The 18,249-nt window shown below is 42.6% G+C and overlaps 1 protein-coding gene across 1 annotated transcript in view; it reads right to left on the reverse strand.

Annotated features, from left to right (window-relative positions):
• Positions 1–1,089: 1,089 nt before the first annotated feature.
• Positions 1,090–18,249, reverse strand: part of AGPAT5 (1-acylglycerol-3-phosphate O-acyltransferase 5) — a gene marked incomplete at both ends in the record, with an annotated part of 58,738 nt that continues 41,578 nt past the window's right edge. The window contains 3 exons of the mRNA XM_079726685.1: positions 1,090–1,315; positions 4,244–4,367; positions 10,590–10,751. Of these exons, the coding sequence (XP_079582811.1) occupies positions 1,090–1,315; positions 4,244–4,367; positions 10,590–10,751 (512 nt within the window). The remainder of the gene's footprint in view (positions 1,316–4,243; positions 4,368–10,589; positions 10,752–18,249) is intronic.

The following is an 18,249-nucleotide window of genomic DNA, read 5'->3' on the forward strand; positions in this document are numbered from 1 at the left end:
TTTCCCGTGAGCCCCTGTGCTAGCTCCGAGCAGCACCCCTGCCGGTGATCCAAAGGAAAAGAACTCGAATACAGTGGAAACCGACCATGACGACATAAAAAAATGATTTGGGGATTAAATAGTTTGCTAAACCCAAGAGTAACAGGCAAAAGGCACATGCTAATAAACCTAGTCAGGTGTTTGAGAGCTCCCACCATCTCAAATATCTATGGACTCGGGTCCAACAAAGGTTCACACTGATTATTTCGATATAAAAAATAACAGGAAATCTTAAGGTTTTCAAGTACTTATGGCACAAATGTCATGAAGTGCTAGGAGCTTAGCTTAAATCTTCAAAAAGCTGAGCAATTTAAAGTTCTGCTACAATGAATCAGGATCACAATTTTAACTTAATTCTTGTATTTTTATACATTATTCTTTCGTATAGTGTACAGGGTGTGCAAATGAAGCTGTTTCAGTAAATATCAGAGATGCTAATCACTTTGCCAATATGAAGTGAAATCAGCTAACAACACAACACAATAAAAGTCCTCCCTAACCAGAGCTCCCCTGACCAGCATGCCTCAGCCTCTCCTCGTGTCCTTCTCCATACTTAACTACAATTTCTTTCATCGACTTGGAGAAATTAAACACAAGGCAAAATATTACACAGCTGCAAGACACTAAATATTTCAGTGATAAGAGTTTCGACCAGTCAAGTTGTAAAAAATGGAAGATAACAAATACAGTGAAATATACTGCAAATTAATGTTCATGAATGCAGCTATCGGAATTACAAAACAGTAACAAAATATATAATCCTAACAGTCTTCTGAAGTTGACATTAGTTCATAGGAAATGCCAACTATAACATAAACTCTGTTTATCTTTTCCCTTTCCAGCAGCTTCTGGACTCAAGTTGTAAAACCATGTATGTTTGCCCAAGACCAACTGCATATTGGCTTTAGTCAGAAATTCTATTTCATCCAACGTTCAATCAACAGGGCTTTATTTACACTTCTTATTAAATTCAGGAACAATCGGATGTCATGTGCAGCCGCCAGTAATAAACAACGTAGCACATCCCACTGCCTGGAGACAGCTACGCGTTTAGGCTTTAATACTAACCCACAAGCAGCCAATTAAGGTTCCATAAATCCACGTTTTTACATAGAGTTTCCTTCCAGCCTCAGTCATAAGCATCCCAGCAGTCACACCACTTAAGATCAAGAATGAGGGTAAGGTCTTCTTGAGACTTAGTTTAGAATTAACACTTTCTCCGGGAAATTTGTTTCTTCTTTCTGGATCCAGTGAATCATAGAATTCTATAAGCAATCTATGGCCAGAATGAAAAAAAAAAGCGTTAACTTTCAGGTTTAGCCATTTCAATATTTTAATTCAACAAATATTTATTGGCTGCCTATTATATGCTGGAGAAATTATAGGTCCTTATAGGAAACACCCAGAGAGTTGGTTTAATTGGAGTTTCTAGACATTAAAAATATCTTTAATACGCTCTTTGATTAATGTATATGAATTATATGTAATATGTAAAAACAGATGGTTTCGGGCTTCCCTGGTGGCGCAGTGGTTGGGAATCTGCCTGCTAATGCAGGGGACAGGGGTTCGAGCCCTGGTCTGGGAGGATCCCACATGCTGCGGAGCAACTGGACCCGTGAGCCACAACTACTGAGCCTGCGCGTCTGGAGCCTGTGCTCTGCAACAAGAGAGGCCACGACAGTGAGAGGCCCGTGCACCGCGATGAAGAGTGGCCCCTGCTTGCCACAACTAGAGAAATCCCTCGCACAGAAACGAAGACCCAACACAGCCAAAAATAAAAATAAATAAATTAAAAGAAGCCTCAACATTAAAAAAAAAAAAAGATGGTTTCAAGTAATTTTATGGGGATGTTTTTGTTTTTTAAACTTTAGATCTTTAAAACTTCACAGGGACCTGACACGCATGTGGGCTTTTTCTCTGCCTCCCCCAATCTTCACCCCTCCAGACACTCCTCCTCGCAGCTCCTGTTGTACCAGAAGCCAGAGAAAAGATCAGCAGCTCTTATAAATGGAGAGTTTCCCCCAATGCTCCTATTCACAGGGAATTACAAAAGCAGGTAAAAGAAGGAAAAATAGCATAGTTAATGCAGTTTCCTTATTTTAAAAATGTAAAGTTATAATAGCAGAATATACTCAACATAAAAATCTGAAACACAAAGTACAAAAAGGGAAAGTCTTTCTATTGCCTTACAACTCACATTCTCTAGAGAAAAATCACTGTTTTAAAACGTCCAGACTCATTCTAAATATACATATAAACACCTATAACACAAAATACACAGGATATTAATCATATTGTTCAGGGTTTTTTTCTGATAACAGATTTTCATGTCAAAACACATAAATCTTACTTTTAAAATTTCTTCCATATCCAAAGTGGGTGGCGCTGAATAATTGGTTTAACACATTGTCATGCACAATTGAGAGTCAATGAAATACAGAAATTTGTTTATAAACTTCATATAGTTTCATTTTCAACATAGTACATTTTTTTTTTTTTTGCGGTACGCGGGCCTCTCACTGTTGTGGCCTCTCCCGTTGCGGAGCACAGGCTCCGGACGTGCAGGCTCAGCGGCCATGGCTCATGGGCCCAGCTGCTCCGCGGCATGTGGGACCCTCCCGGACTGGGGCACGAACCTGTGTCCCCTGCATCGGCAGGCGGACTCTCAACCACTGCACCACCAGGGAAGCCCCACAGTACATTTTTAATAGCTTTCACTTGTTAAAGTTAATCTAGGAGGGTTAATTAGGAAATATTTTACTGCCGTACAACAAGGAGAGGAGAAACAATGGCAGTCTCCTGAGAAGAAGCATTTTAGGAGACTAAAACACAGGTAAAATTTCTGAACATAAACAGAATTTTGGAAGTATTTTTTTCTTGCGGCTGCATTGGGTCTTTGTAGCTGCGTGCGGGCTTTCTCTAGTTGCAGCGAGCGGGGGCTACTCTTCGTTGCGGTGCACGGGCTTCTCATTGCAGTGGCTTCTCGTTGGGGAGCACGGGCTCTAGGTGTGTGGGCTTCGGTAGTTGTGGCTCGTGGGCTCAGTAGTTGTGGCTTGCGGGATCTAGAGCACGGGCTCAGCAGTTGTGGCTCGTGGGCTCTAGAGCTCAGGCTCAGTAGTTGTGGTGCACGGGCTTAGCTGCTCTGCGGCATGTGGGATCTTCTCAGAACAGGGCTCGAACCCGAGTCCCCTGCATTAGCAGGCGGATTCTTAACCACTGCGCCACCAGGGAAGCCCTGGAAGTATTTTCTAAAGCCTTTAAAAAACCATACTTTTCAATGTGGTCTTTATAAATTTAAATGGTGCATCCCATAACTCACAGATCCATTTTTTTCAGAAAGAGGAAAAAAAGTATAGATGTTTAACACACATCTTTCAAAAAACAAAAAGGATAAAATTTCCACTGAAAACAAAATGAATAGTAAATAAATAATATATCCTGAAATTTTCATCCACAGAAATTCAATTTCTAAGTATTATATCTGAACCTAAGAACCCAGTTTTTATCTTCCTGAAAAGAGAAGAAAATTCTAAAATTTCTACCTTTAGAAATCTGTGTACATCACAGGGAGACTAACAGGCTCACCCTCATCTGACCTCGAGCTCCGCCTTCCCCAGAGGCATCCAGAGCCCCCGCCTGGAACTTAACTCACAGCAACCCTCAGCCAGGGGCCAACACTGCACTAGCTCCCAAGTCATGGTATTGGTGGGAGAAACACAACCCCAGAAACGGTTTAGGCCCCCAAATACTAATAGCAAAAGGACAACAAATACACCGGGGTCAGTTCCACATACACGTGAGACACCGTCCTCCACCCCACAGCCTGATTCTCTACACACCGCCGGCCTGCCCTCAGCACGCACACACTCCCCTGGACCCGGGAGGGCAGGCCTGGGGTATCTCAACAGTGCAAAGCTTTCTGTGTGTCTCTCTCTTCTTTAAAAAATTTTATATCTTTATACACAAATTATTGAAATGTGGTAAATAACAAAGGACAGAAAGCCCCCATAACAAGATCTTTCACAGTGACTTATAACAGTCAAGTTTAAAACATGGACAGAGGAGGCATGGAATGAGATCTGACTTGAGTTGATAAAAGGCATTCTTAAGATAATAAATCTGTTTACACGTTCGTCTCACGCTGTTTACTGTAGTGACTGTGTTGAGCCACCGTTTCTGAAGGGCTAGAACTGTCGTTACTCACTTATCTTTTATTTCAAAACGTTCATGAAGCCATCTTTTCATGTATACTTGTTCTTCTGGGACATCTTTTTTGTCTATACGATCGATGTGAATATGAATTTTTGGACATTCTTTGCAGAGAAATTCTAACAAGAAACAGAAATATTTCATTTTTATTATTTTAGAATTCGCAGTTACATAAAACGATGAAAATGAGCTTTAAAAAAGTTTAAAAACAATGAAGAACAGATTCTTTCTTTAGCCAAAAAAAAAAAAAAAAAAAAAAAAAGAAGAAGAAGAAAACAAAGATCATAAACTGGTGGTTTTGGGTTTCAAGTTGAAGTAGTATAATTTCCAAGTCTTCCACAGTTACCTAGGTCATGAGTTAAATCAACCAAATGTGACTTTCCATACAACAACCTTTAAAAGATTCGACAGGCAGCCCAGGGTCAGGAGGCTGGCCTCCACCAGAAGCACGGACCCACCCTCCGAAGGGATCCCCAGATGCCAACCACCATCAGACCCACCAACCCCAGGCCACCAGCCTCCGGGGCCAAGCCTAGTGCTGGTCGCACGTCCCTGCTGCTCCCACTGGGCGGTGGGCCCCACAGGACAGGGATGGGTGTCGCTGGCAGCATGGGCGCACAGGGGCACTTAACCCCTCCGTCCTGGCGCGGGGCTGGCCTGGGCCTCCCTCCACGACTGCACAGTCCCCCCACTCCTCTGTGACTTGCCAGTGGTTTCTACTCACTGGCACTCCTTGCTTTCCTGATCCTTGCTGTATTTTAACGTATTCTACTTGGTTCGGGAACCAAATTTCTTTCCGTGGAATAGCTATGAGCCCTTCAATAACTACAGCTCCCAAAACATGCTAATTTGAAAAAAGCAGATGGTCCTTTTTTCAGCCCACGTGGCACAAGGGATAAGGTCAGGATTTATTCCAAGATAAGGCAGAACTCTGAGTCCGAAATACCCTTTTCTGCAGGTGGCTTTCTGTGGAGACATGAGCATATGAACATACTTAACTTCCTGGAGAACAAGGAAACATTGCTACGAGATTTAAGAGAAGACTATGTTCCCTGGGTGGGTATGCAAGTAGGAGGCCGAGACCTTTTATCTCAAGCCGATATGTGTCCAAAGACGTGTTCTGAGAAGCGGGGACTAGTGTGCTGCAGAGTCTGAGGAAGACTTGAACCCTTAAAGCAGGTTCCGCCCCTGGACCACACACACCTCTTCCTGCTAAGGGCTCGCTACAGCTGCTCTAGTAACACGCTGCACTTAGGTCATCAAAACTTCTCCCATCTTTTTCTACACTTTTAGGAGTGAATGGGCTTTGATGATAAATGGGCAAAAACACTGCCACGGGGAAGATTTTACTTTTTCAATATTTTTCTCTTAATTTTCCTCAAGTTCCATTTCCCTTTAAATCAAAGACCGGCTTAAGAAGTGCTTTCAGGAGCAGAACTGGGCCCGGACCAAGAGCACAGCCAGTGAGCCAGCAGCCTGGGTTCTGAGCCCTCCCCAGCCCCGAGCGCACCTGTCAGCCCCCCTGTGCCTGTTTCCACGTCCGTACGAGGGAGGTGACAGCAGCAGCCCCTGACTGAGAGGGTGTCATGAGCTACGTTATTATGAAGTGAAGCAAGATGTAGCCGACCGTGGAAAGCCACCTCCTCTGATTCCCCTTTGCAACGTGGGGGTGTTGGGAGCACGTGGACGGGACCCCGCACACGCGTGCGCTGCAGGTGACTGACCGGAATCTGTTGGCTGCACGTGACTTCTCACCTCACCCTCCTATTTCTATTTCTGATACATAAAAACGCAGATGCCGACGCCACTTTCCTACCTTCACTTAATTACCTACCTGCCCCTCAACACTTCTGTTAATAAAGTGGTCCTCCAACTGACGCTGCGTTTATCCCTGATATTCCAAGTCCCGCGCACAGATGTACAGAGTCCACAAAGAAACGAAACCGACTGCACTTCCAGTGTCAGGAACGAATGCTTGTGAACTCAAGTGCTTGGGACGTGTCAGCAAGGCCTCTAGTAAGATGCTGGCGTGAGAAAAGGGCCCTGAAGTTTGCATGGGTGCTTTTAGGTTTTCCCACCTGAAATGTACACGGTACTGTGGTATTTACACCACGATTTCGTGCACGTCACTTCACTGGACCTTCGCGCACCTCTCTAGGCAAGGACTGTTGTCTCCTCATGGGGATGAACGAACCAAGGCCCAGTGTCGTCAGTAGTGGAAACAGGTTGGCCCAGCCCCTGGGGTCAGGCATCCAGATACAGGCCATACAAGCACCAGATCAACTCTCAGCGCATCCAGGAGGTTCTCCCACCAAAGACAAGAAATGAGTAACAAATACTTTCCTCAACAGTCAATAAAGCTTCTGTGTCTATATTAGTAAAAACCCTTTTAGTTGGGGCATATTTCATAGGGCATGAGCAAAAATTATCCCTAATATTTAGGGAATGTAGGGAAAAGTACTCAAATTAAGGTGTCATTGTTTTCTAACTACAGCTTTTCCAGCAGGTCCCTAGAGTATATTGATACACTAGGGCCAAACAGAAAGTCTTCCAAGTATCCACACATGCCTCAAGATCTAGTCTCTGGAGACCGAGTCCCGAGTGCTCGGTGCCTGGGGAGCCTGGCGAGAAAGGCAGAGCACAGGCAGTGGGGCCCAGGATGTCCGCGGGCTGAGCCGTGCGCCTCTGCACGCTACGCCCTCGGGTGGTGCCCATACTGCTTACTGTCCGCCTTACAACCTGCCCCCTTCCCTCTGAAAACAAAAACAGAAACACAATATGACCTAAATCCAACAAAAACTGGATAGATACATTGTTGTATATTCACACCAATGAACACTACGTAGCCTTATAAAAAAATGACCTAAGTGTATGTACTGACATGTAAAGATGTTCATGACACACTATTAAGGGGGAAAAAAAGCAGGATATGAAGATATATATACATATATAAAATCTCATTTAAAAAATACATAAAGGCACATACACACGCCAACATACAGACATTATAAAAAAGTAGACTTTGAGGGAAACATCTGAACTGTTATCTGGGGCTGCGTCTGGACAGGTGAGTTTGTAGAGTTTTTTCCCTTCTTCAGAGTTACCTGTAATTTTCCCTCCAAATATGTTTTCTTTTCATATAAGAAAATATTAAGACAAAAAAGTTACCTAGAACCATATAAAACACTTAAACAGAATATCAATTGTTGTCCTTTAGCTCACAATTTCTTCTGGTATACCACCCATTTTAAAAACAGGATTTATAAATCAATTACAATCAAACTGCCCTGTCTCACCTCTGCCCAATGGACGCTGTCCACGAAAGCGCTCAGACTCTGCTGAAAAGACCAGATGAACCACAAGAGGACGCCCAGACGGCTCTGAGCCACACCCACATTCTAACGAAACAGACCGCGAAATGGGAAGGACTCGGTTCACTACCTGCCGTCGCCTTCTCTGACACGAGGCCTCACGAGACCCACGCCACTGGACGCTGGCCACCGCGAGAACCCCCGCAGGGTCACCAGCACGCAGCTTCACCCCCACTGCAGCGAGCCCGTTAGCAGTCTGCAGTGCAGCTGAGGCCACCCAGGTAACTCTGATGGAACCACGATCCTCCTATAGGGCTTTGAGGAACACTGGTCTACGTTATATCTATGAACAATCTAGCAACTTAATGGAAAAAAATTTTTAATTGGGCTATAAAATATGAATATTAAATCACAGCCCACTGTGTATGGAGATAACATTTAATACTTACTAAACTCAGCCACAAGGTACTTACAATATTCCAAGTTATGGAATTTTATACTTAACCCGACTTACATCATAATTTAAATTTAAAGTGAATCTTAATTTATACGACACTAAGTAGAGCTGCGTATCAATCAATTTATGTAATAATGAGAGTTTTTCAAGCTACAGGTCTCAACTCACAATCAAAATCAACACACAACAGATGTCATCTCTTACGTGCACAGGTATAGTTGAAGAATAATGTCTCAGCAGTGGGAATGTAAATGCTTTTGTAAATTTGATAGACATTGTCTGGACCACTTCTACAGAGGTTGTACTGTATTGCGTTCCTATCAGCAAAGTATGAAAGTCTCTGCGATATTTTAATCTCACCCAGAGGGCCTGTTATCTAACCTGTTAATGGGGGTTTTTGCCAGTCTGATAGTAAAAAAATGGTATCTCCCTATACATTTTAATTTGAATTTTTCTTATTATGAATGAGGTTGAACAATTTTTTCCTGTGAACTGTCTGTTCTTGCCCTTGAGTTACTACTGATCATATCAATTTATAGGAACACTTTGTACATTGAGGAAATCAGCCTTTTTCTCTGCGACCCTCCGCTTGTCTTTTGGTTTTACTCTGCTGTAGTCTTCCTTGCGGAAATATTTACTCTTAATGGACTGAACTGACACATTTTGTTTTCCACGTGGCTTCTGAGTGTGACAGCTAGGAAAGCCAGCCTTTTCAAAGACAGAGACGCTCCGTCACGTATACACCAAGCCCCAACGGCTACGGTGCAGAACAAGTGGAGCAACGAGAGGGGGCGCTGGGTCTGGAGCCCGGGAGACGCAGCTGACAATGGTTTGCCTCCAAAGGCTCTTCTGATCTACCGGGGAGCGGGCAGAGTAGCCACACGCCAGGTGCTATAACCGTACGTGCACCTTGTGCCACGGGAGCGGGAGGCAAGAGGAAGCCTCGTGAGCGAGCGAGCAGAGGGGTGACGGAGGCCCTGACGGGGACAAGGCTGCAGACCCGGATGAGAGCGACGGAGGGGAAGGTGGCCTGGCGCACACACGGCCCTCGGTCAGGACCCGCGTGGAGGTGCAGGAGGGTTTCTGTGACAGCGAGGAAAGCGGTCCCACCCAGCGAGCAGCACAGAGTAGGAGGAAACGATGTGAAGGAGGGGCTTAGGGGCCAGGATGCTGAGTCCCGGGACGCCAGCACTGATCCCGTGGGCGCGGCCCAGCCCACGAGTTCCTAGGACTGGACGGTGACATGATAAAGCAGCATTTTTAAAAGGTTATTATGGGAATTAGACCTGGTATTCATAAACAATAAAAATGTGTTTAATCTTACTTTTTGAACAACGCTTGATAAACGGATGGCAATACTGCTGAATAACTAAATGCACTGTCCTCAAATGCAGAACTGGGCGAATGACTCCTTCCATGGTTAAAAAAGAAAACAAAGTATTATATGTTGCCTTTTCTGTAAGAGGGACGGACAGTAAATTTGTACACACGATACACAAGAAAGGAAGAAAAGTGGTTACCCCTGCGGAGGGGAAGGGGGAGACCAGGTGGATGGGGACAGGGTGGAAACAGGCCGTTTCACTGTATACTTTATACACTTTTGATTTTTAAACTGTATGATGTATAACGTATGCCAAAGAATTACACTTAAAATAAAATGTAAAAAGCGTGAGCTTCCCGCTTTACTCGGAGTTGAAGGCGGTCACGAGAGCGGTCGGTCGGTCTTGCTTTAGGTGCAGCTGCCCCAGGTCTGACCTCCTCCCGCCACCATCAAATCTGCCATCTTTTAGTCCCTTCCTGCCTCAGCCCTCGGTCCTCTCTCCCAACCTCTGGGAGTTACCCTCTGTGCCCCTGAACACGTGCTGAACAGCTGCCTTCGAGAGCTGCTATGGAGAGAAGCACCCTGACAAGCAAGCTGGTCCCATGGCCGGCAGCTGCCAAGGCGAAGCAGGAGGCCCCCAGCCAACTGACACCTCGAGGAGGGGACGGCAGCTCCACGTGCCTCCTGTGCCCACCCTACGTTCAAACGTCGACAGCAATCTCGAGTGTCTGTGGGTATGTCTAACTAAAACATTCTGCTCGCTTAAGATTCTCGTTTTTTCTGGTTATTCTGACGTAAACAATAGCTCAAAGGTCCCTAATACCTAGCACATGGCTGAAAAAGTCACATAACTGTCAGTGATACTAGATTTCACCAATATTATATGAAAAACACATACAAAGATGGACACTGAGCATCAGTGCACACCTCAGTGTTGCTGGGTTAGCACTCTCCTGCCTGACTCCTTCCTTAGATTTATGTAACTTTTCCATTTCTTTGTGTAAACCTTGGGAGGAAAGAGGCTGAGTTCACGATACTGGGCAAGTTCAAGGACTCACAGGACAGCCAAGAAGTACCAAACTTAGCAGGACTAATGAAACGTCCACTGTTACAGATTAGTAAAAAATATGCGAGAAAGACAAGTACATATACTTGGAAACCATATCAATGTAGTATAGTAGAATACACCTACCTTTTTTAAAACATAAACTCTACCTGGGTAAACACATATGACTCACTCAAAACCACTTACCAGCCATGGACGGCGCTCCCTTCCGCTGCCCTTTATCATCCACAGTCCCCTCGAAAGCCACTGTAACGTCATAAATCGCATCTAAGTAATTCTTCATAGAATCAAAGGCAACATGAGTTGCCTTTATTCTTGGAGTCAGCACATGTTTTAATACTGGAAGGCCTAGAAAAGAAGTTGATTCAGTGTGGCCATAAATTAGTTCCAAAACACCTTGGAAATAGAATATAACATCTCAAATGTTTTTAAGTTTCCACTAATAGACCAGTATATACTTTTGGTTACATCTCATACCTGTAGGACATTAAGAAAGTTTAGACAGCACTCTCACATGACTTTCTCAATTTAAATCAACATTCATTTACTACACATTTATTAAACATCTACATGTATAAGACCCGGTGGGAAGCTGTTGGAAAACCTGCCCCCAAGAAGCTTATGGCCTCTCAGAAACCCTTTGATCTGGAAAACTCTGACAAGAGTAAACATACGATCCTCATTTCTGGCAACAGAATAAAGGTGGTAGCACCTTGCCCATGGTCACTCAAGATTCAGGAACAATTCCCTAATTCCTGACTCCAAGTCCCTGATTCTTTCAGTTCTATTTCTGCTCAAATAGAGATGCGGTGGGATTACCTAAATGACACCACTCTGCACAAGATTTGAACTAAGAGCTGATGCGGTCTATGTAACATGAAACACTGGCCTGATACTTTTAGGGGAACCAAAGAATCTAGTTCCTCGGTAAACTTTTAAAAAAATCTGAACTCTAATTCACATACCATAAAATTCACCATTGTAAAGTATACAACTCAATGGTTTTTAGTTTATTCAAAGAGCTATACAAGCCTCACCACTATCGAATCCCAGACCACTTCACCACTGCAGACAACTTTCACCCACGGCACACCCCCACCCCACTACCACAAATCTACTTTCAGTCTCGATGGATTTCCCGTTTATGAACATTTCATGTAAATGAAATCACAGCATGTGGACGTTTGTGACTGGCACATACATCAGTACTTAATTACTTTTTATGGCTGAATAATGTTCCATTGTATGGATATGCCACACTTTGTAAATCCATTGACTAGCTGACAGACATGTGGGTTGTTTTCGCCCTCTGGCTGTTATGAACAATGCAGCTATGAACATTCATATAAACTGCAGATGAATGCTGCACATGAACAAGTCCTGGTATGAACATACGATTTCAATTCTCTTGAGTATATTATTTATATATATACACACACATATACTTTTATTTTTAAAAATTTTTATTGGAATATAGTTGATTCACAATGTTGTGTTAGTTTCAGGGGTACAGCAAACGGAATCAGTTATATACCACACGTATACTTTCAAAAGCTTAAGTGAGAAAATATTGCGATTTATATAGAATAACGAACCACACATTCATTGGTGTGCCTGCTCATGCTAAGAATGTGTTCCTTTCCCCTTCCTACTTCCTACTGTCCCCCTTTTCCTGGATTAGAATATTTATTGACAATTTAACAGAAAAGTGTAGCTCTCCGAAGAAGTGACATGAAAATAGACTAGAAAAAAACTTGATTTGGATTTTCTACGGCTTCTCTCCAGGGAAAATTAGCTGCATAAGAAAGAACAGCTATAGTATGTTGGGATCTTCCTGCAGAAGAATTTTTAAAATGCAGAGTGGTGTGGGAAAGACAAAGATTCCCACAACCACATGTCTGACTTGAGTCCCTAGGGCAGAAACAGTTTAATTTATTCACAAACTTATAACAAAAATCTGAATAGTATACCAGGCTGGGAAACACTGGTTTGTCAATTAAATTAGTTAATACTTCCTTCTTTGCTATTGGAACTCACCCAGTTTTATTACGTCCATAGCTCTACAGAATCACTCTGTGGTATTCAGTAAGAACAATTATTAGAATCTAAGTTAAGTCAGTAAGAAGATAAGAAGACAGAAAAGTAATACTTCCCTAAAAATGAGTTATAGTGAAGGTTTGGAAAAATCAACTTTGCGGCAGATGAATAAGAAATAACTATCACTAGTATGTAGACAAAGTGAAGGCAAAGTCTTCTCACTGAGGAATGTACTAGGGGCCGCTCCACTATCTACAAACCTTGGGTCATTATTATAAAACCAATTTCATAGGGACTTCCCTGGTGGCGCAGTGGTTAAGAATCAGCCTGCCAATGCAGGGGACACGGGTTCCAGCCCTGGTCCGGGAAAATCGCACATGCCAAGGAGCAACTAAGACCGTGCGCCACAACTACTGAGCCTGCGCCCTAGAGCATGTGAGCCACAACTACTGAGCCCGCGTGCCACAACTACTGAAGCCCACGCGCCTAGAGCCCGTGCTCTGCAGCGAGAAGCCACCGCAGTGAGAAGCCTGCGCACCGCAACGAAGAGTAGCCCCCGCTCGCCGCAGCTAGAGAAAATCCGCGCATAGCAACGAAGACCCAACGCGGCCAAAAATAAATAAATAAATAATAAAAAATAAAACCAATTTCATAATAACACTATAGAGACCAATTAGAATTTCAATACGGAGAGAGCCAAATAACAGGCATTTATAATTAACTGCTCGAGCTTGAGCCCACCATACTGAGAACTGCCTCTGCCTCTATGGAACAGAAAACACCTGAGCCCTAAACAGGAAAATGGTAGCTAATTAAATTAATTCTTTCTGGTCAATATCTAGTCTGTTTTAGTATCTGCTGTGCCTTGTTTCCATCTCCAGATCTCCTGCACTTCTAGTTGGTACTAACGATACTCTACCTTACCTTTTGACCAAGCTGAGGGCCATTATAGTGATGCTTGGTATAACTGAAATTTTGTTGTTAGTAGTATATATTGGAAACATAAATAAATGATACTCATTGGACAGAAAATCTTTAATGATCCATGCAGGAGATTCTACATTTTATATATATATAATATATATATATACATGCACACACACATACGTATTATCATCTCACTTTACTCCCACGCATTAAGTAACCAAGGTTGAGAGAGATAAAATCATTTGCTCAAAGTCACACAGCTCACAAGACTTCATAATGTCTTGTTCAGTACTTTCTTATTCAGTAATTATTAACAAGATACTACTCTAAAACTATAAACATGTAGGTTAGAGGTTAATGAGACAATAAAATAAATAGCTATAGTAGATGGTAGAATGTCTTAAAAGAGATTAAAAATATCCTCAGAATATAAAAATATTACTCACACTTAAAGATACTGTCACTCACTCATAACTTACTGGTAAAGGCTTCAGGAAAAGCAGCACGTTGGAGCGAGGCCAGGATGGAGGCTAGTAGGGTAGAAAGTGGCGGAAAGCCTAGCGGATGAATGAAGGAAGAGAGGCAGGATGTGGAAGGTCTGTGGAGCACATGTCCAGAGCCAGTAAGGAGTTAAGACTGAAAAGTGCCTCCTGGCCCTGCACTTCCATTCCTGTTCTTTTTCAAAAGTGACTAGCATACAAGAACAAAACATTCTAGACTGGGAATATAAGGTTCGAGTGTGGTTTTCCAATATAATTCTTTTCTGTTTGTATATCCCAAACGATCTATGAGATCCATGAGATTTACTTTGTGGCCTTTCTAGGAACAAGAGCATTCTACAAATCGCTGCAAACATTAACAGACGTGTGACGACACAAAACGGCAATAAGTGCTCAACAGCGGGGCTGAAAATGAACTTCCTCGGGAAGTCAGAAGAGGAAGAGGTCACTGTGTGATAGGCTGTTGGATTTAAATTAAAATAATCTAATTGCTTACTTAACAAAATAAACAATTTAGAAACACAAAAAGATCATTTTTACCTGCCATGTTATTTTCTTTATATTTATTTAATACTATTATACTGTATAGTACTCTTATATTTATACTATTTTATTTACATTTCTATAATACTATTATACCATATAATTCTATTATATTTACATATTATGTTGAAGCTTTCCTTACTAAATGTTTTACCATAGTTTTCTGAAATGACAAGTTCTATGTTAGCATTTCTGAAAAAACAATTCTCTTTTCCCTAAATGTAGGGAATTGAGGGAATTGTTCAATTCCCAAAATTGAGCAGCCTTCAATATATACCTTGCTTAGTAGTTTCTTGAAGACTCTACCGATATTTCAGACTTCTCAAAATCTTAATTTTTGTCCTGGAGAGGTTGTAGTTAAACAAAATCTTGACTAATTTATTTGGAAATATGAGTAAGTTTTTTTTAAAGGAATAACTAATATTTAGTTTCAAGTAAGAATGGAATTTAGAGATCATTAATCTGACAACCTTTGAAGTGGACAATATTAAGAATTCATGACGCTCTAACACAGACATACCTTAAATAACAACTCTAATAATAAATGAACATATTTTGTGGCTAATATTTTTTTGAAGCAACATATACTTCTAGGAAATAGCGTTATTCAGGGGCTTGAAATATTTAGGGTTTATAAGACAGACAAACAGACACACCCACACCCACCACTCCTCCCTCTTAAACCAGCCATCACCACCATCAATGGTATATGGTATAATGACTTAAACATGTAAACAAGTGTCAAATTTTAAAAATCTAAATTAAAAAGGTTCGTTTTGGTATGTTTTCTATTTGTTTATCAAGTCAGATTCAAATCAAGGTGTATTTTAGGAGCAAAATTAATAATGTTTTGAAGCAAAACATATCACAGACAAGTCCTACTAAGTTTCAATTTTCCTGAAGAAAAATTAGCTTAACAGCTGGAAAAACAAGTTCATTTGTTTTTATTTTCAAGCAATGTCATTTAGTTGTGACCTAAGAGGAAAGAAAACAGGAAACACTTTTTCTACCTATACTGTTCAGAAATCAATTTCCTTTATGTGTGGTGGGAAATAATTACCTTTACAGTTACAAGAAAATATATTTCTAATAGATAGCAAGTTTTCCCAGTTATAGAATTTAAAGAAAGAATACTTAGCAGTTAAAAATTATATCCATGAGACAAATTATTCATCTTTTTCCCCCTTTTGGTAACTTTGAGAAAGATCTACAACTCATAGAAAAATGACAGACCAATAATGGTCAGTTATTGGTGACTAGGGTACTATTAGTACTATAGTATATATCATTATTACGCTATTTTAAGAATTACTTAAAAGCACTCGTTTTAGAGCTTCCCTGGTGGCGCAGTGGTTGAGAGTCCGCCTGCCGATGCAGGAGACACGGGTTCGTGCCCCGGTCCGGGAGGATCCCACATGCCGCGGAGCGGCTGGGCCCGTGAGCCATGGCCGCTGAGCCTGCGCGTCCGGAGCCTGTGCTCCGCAATGGGAGAGGCCACAACAGTGAGAGGCCCGCGTACGGCAAAAAAAAAAAAAAAAAAAAAAAAAAAGTACTTGTTTTAGCATTATAAAATTAGTGTGGATTTTTAAAAATAAGTAACTTTTAGTAGGTAATAATATTTATATAATGTATTGATATAAGGTAGCCATCTTACATTGTTTTTAAAATGATAAATTAAGAAATATTAGTATTAAATGTAATTACATACAGAAAAATAATTTAAGGCCCTGTTATGGACTGAACTGTCTGTCCCTGTCCCCACCCTGCCCCTGACCCACTAATTCATTTTGAAGCCCTAACCCCAAAGGGTCTTTAGGGAGGTAATTCAAGTTAAATGAGGTTATAAAGGTGGGGCTCTAGTCCAACGGGACTGATGTCCTTATAAAAAGAGGAAGAGATGCCCGAGACCTCGCTCTGTGAGCGAGCCCACAGAGGAAAGGTCATGTGAGGACACAGCAAGAAGGTGGCCGCCTACAAGCCAGGAAGAGAGGCCTCAAGAGAAACCAACCCTGCCGGCACCTTGATCTTGGACATCCAGCCTCCAGAACTCGGAGAAAATAAATGTCTGCTGTTTAAGCCACTCAGTCTGTGGTGGCTCGTTACGGCAGCCTGAGGCGACTAACACAGGCCCTAAAACCTGGACTGAAATGACAAATCTGCGTAAACATAACACAGTAAATAAATCTATTTGCAAATAACCATTTGTCTTACCCAACTGAAAAAAGTACACCAATATTTAAATAGGAATACACACACACACACACAAACACATACACACACGTAAATTATACAAAAGAAATCATTAGTCCTTCAAAGCCGAAACACACAATAATTCTCTGTTATTCTCCACACAGACAATAATCTGGGATTATACTCATTCCATCATGTAAACTTATTATACCTCAACAATAACTAGTGATCTGACCAGTGACAAGATACAATAAAATGTCCAGGGCTAATTCTGACTTGCTTAATATATTTAATGAGTTAGTCCAGCACACATTATAAAAGGGTTGTAAGAGGCGAAGGTGTTGAAAACAACGTACTAGTTCCTGGACATCTGATCACTACTGTGAAGACCTCAACTGCCCCTGCGCAGCCGCGCTCAGGCCTTTCTGCCAGTAGCGGGAACCCCCCAGGCTCTCACTCCGCCCCACGCCCCACACACTGACTGTGCTTTGAGACAGCAGACAGCTCTGGGCGCTCCTGGGCTTGTGCCACCCTTTCCTACTGAAAGGCAGCCTCCCCACGACCAACGCCTCTTCCAGCGAGGCTCTTCACAGCCGCCCAGGGCTTCCTCTCCCAGGAAGCCTCACCGACCCCGCATCTGGAACTGAGTTAACCTCAAGCGCACTCTGCTCACCTGTGTCTCATCACAGTCCAGCGCGATGCCACTATTTACGCAAAACTCTTACTTGAGCACCACTGAGGTCGGCAGCCTCTAGCATGGCCCTCTTTGTAGTCACACCCCTGTACAGTCTCCCCTGGGGTGTGGGCTGGACCCAGTGAACTGTTTCTAACGAAGGGAATGTGGCAAAAGCGACGGGGTGTCGCTTCTGAGGTTAGGTTCTGAGAGGACCGTGCTTGTCTCGCGCTCACCCTCCCCTATGCACTGTCACTGTCACTACCTCTCCCTCGTCCCGTCCCCGCCCCTCCCTGATCCATCGCTCGAGGGCAGCAAGCTGTCCTGCTGTGAGGAGCTCTGTGAAGAGGCTCAAGTGTCAAGAAACGGACTCTGCAGCCAACAGCCACAGAGGACCCGAGGCCTGTTGACAGCCGTGTGATGAGCACACCCAGGGGAGCCAGGATGGGACCACGGCCCCGGCGGACACCTTGACTGCAGCCTCAGACCGACCCTGAGCACGAAGCCACCAGCTAAACACATCTGACCCACAGAGACCGTGAGATAATAAACGTTTGTCATTTTATGCCATTAGGGTATGGAATAATATGTTACACCTCAATAGATAACAAATACAGTCATGTTTTATCTCTCCTATTAAATTATAAACTCCTAGAAGACATTACGCCTAGTTGTACCACCTCAGCGGAATGTGTTACATGTTAGAAATCAAAAATGAAATCAGCACAGTCTGTGAGGACTTAAAGCACTCTAGGTCAGCCTCTCCAGAGTTCAGCTCTCTGTGCAACTCATTGAAAACACGTGTTCCAAGATGTAGTTGATTATTTAATGACAACAAAATGCATCAGATTTTACAAGACACATGAAAAGTAACAGGAAAAAGATTCCCCAAAATTAAGTTTATTGTTTCCCTTTCATCTCATCTAACATAAAATTGTAATTCCTAAACAGAATTAAAGTGGATATAAGAGGTGAC

Source organism: Hyperoodon ampullatus (assembly GCF_949752795.1).
Source record: "Hyperoodon ampullatus genome assembly, chromosome: 20".
NCBI lineage: Eukaryota > Metazoa > Chordata > Mammalia > Artiodactyla > Ziphiidae > Hyperoodon > Hyperoodon ampullatus.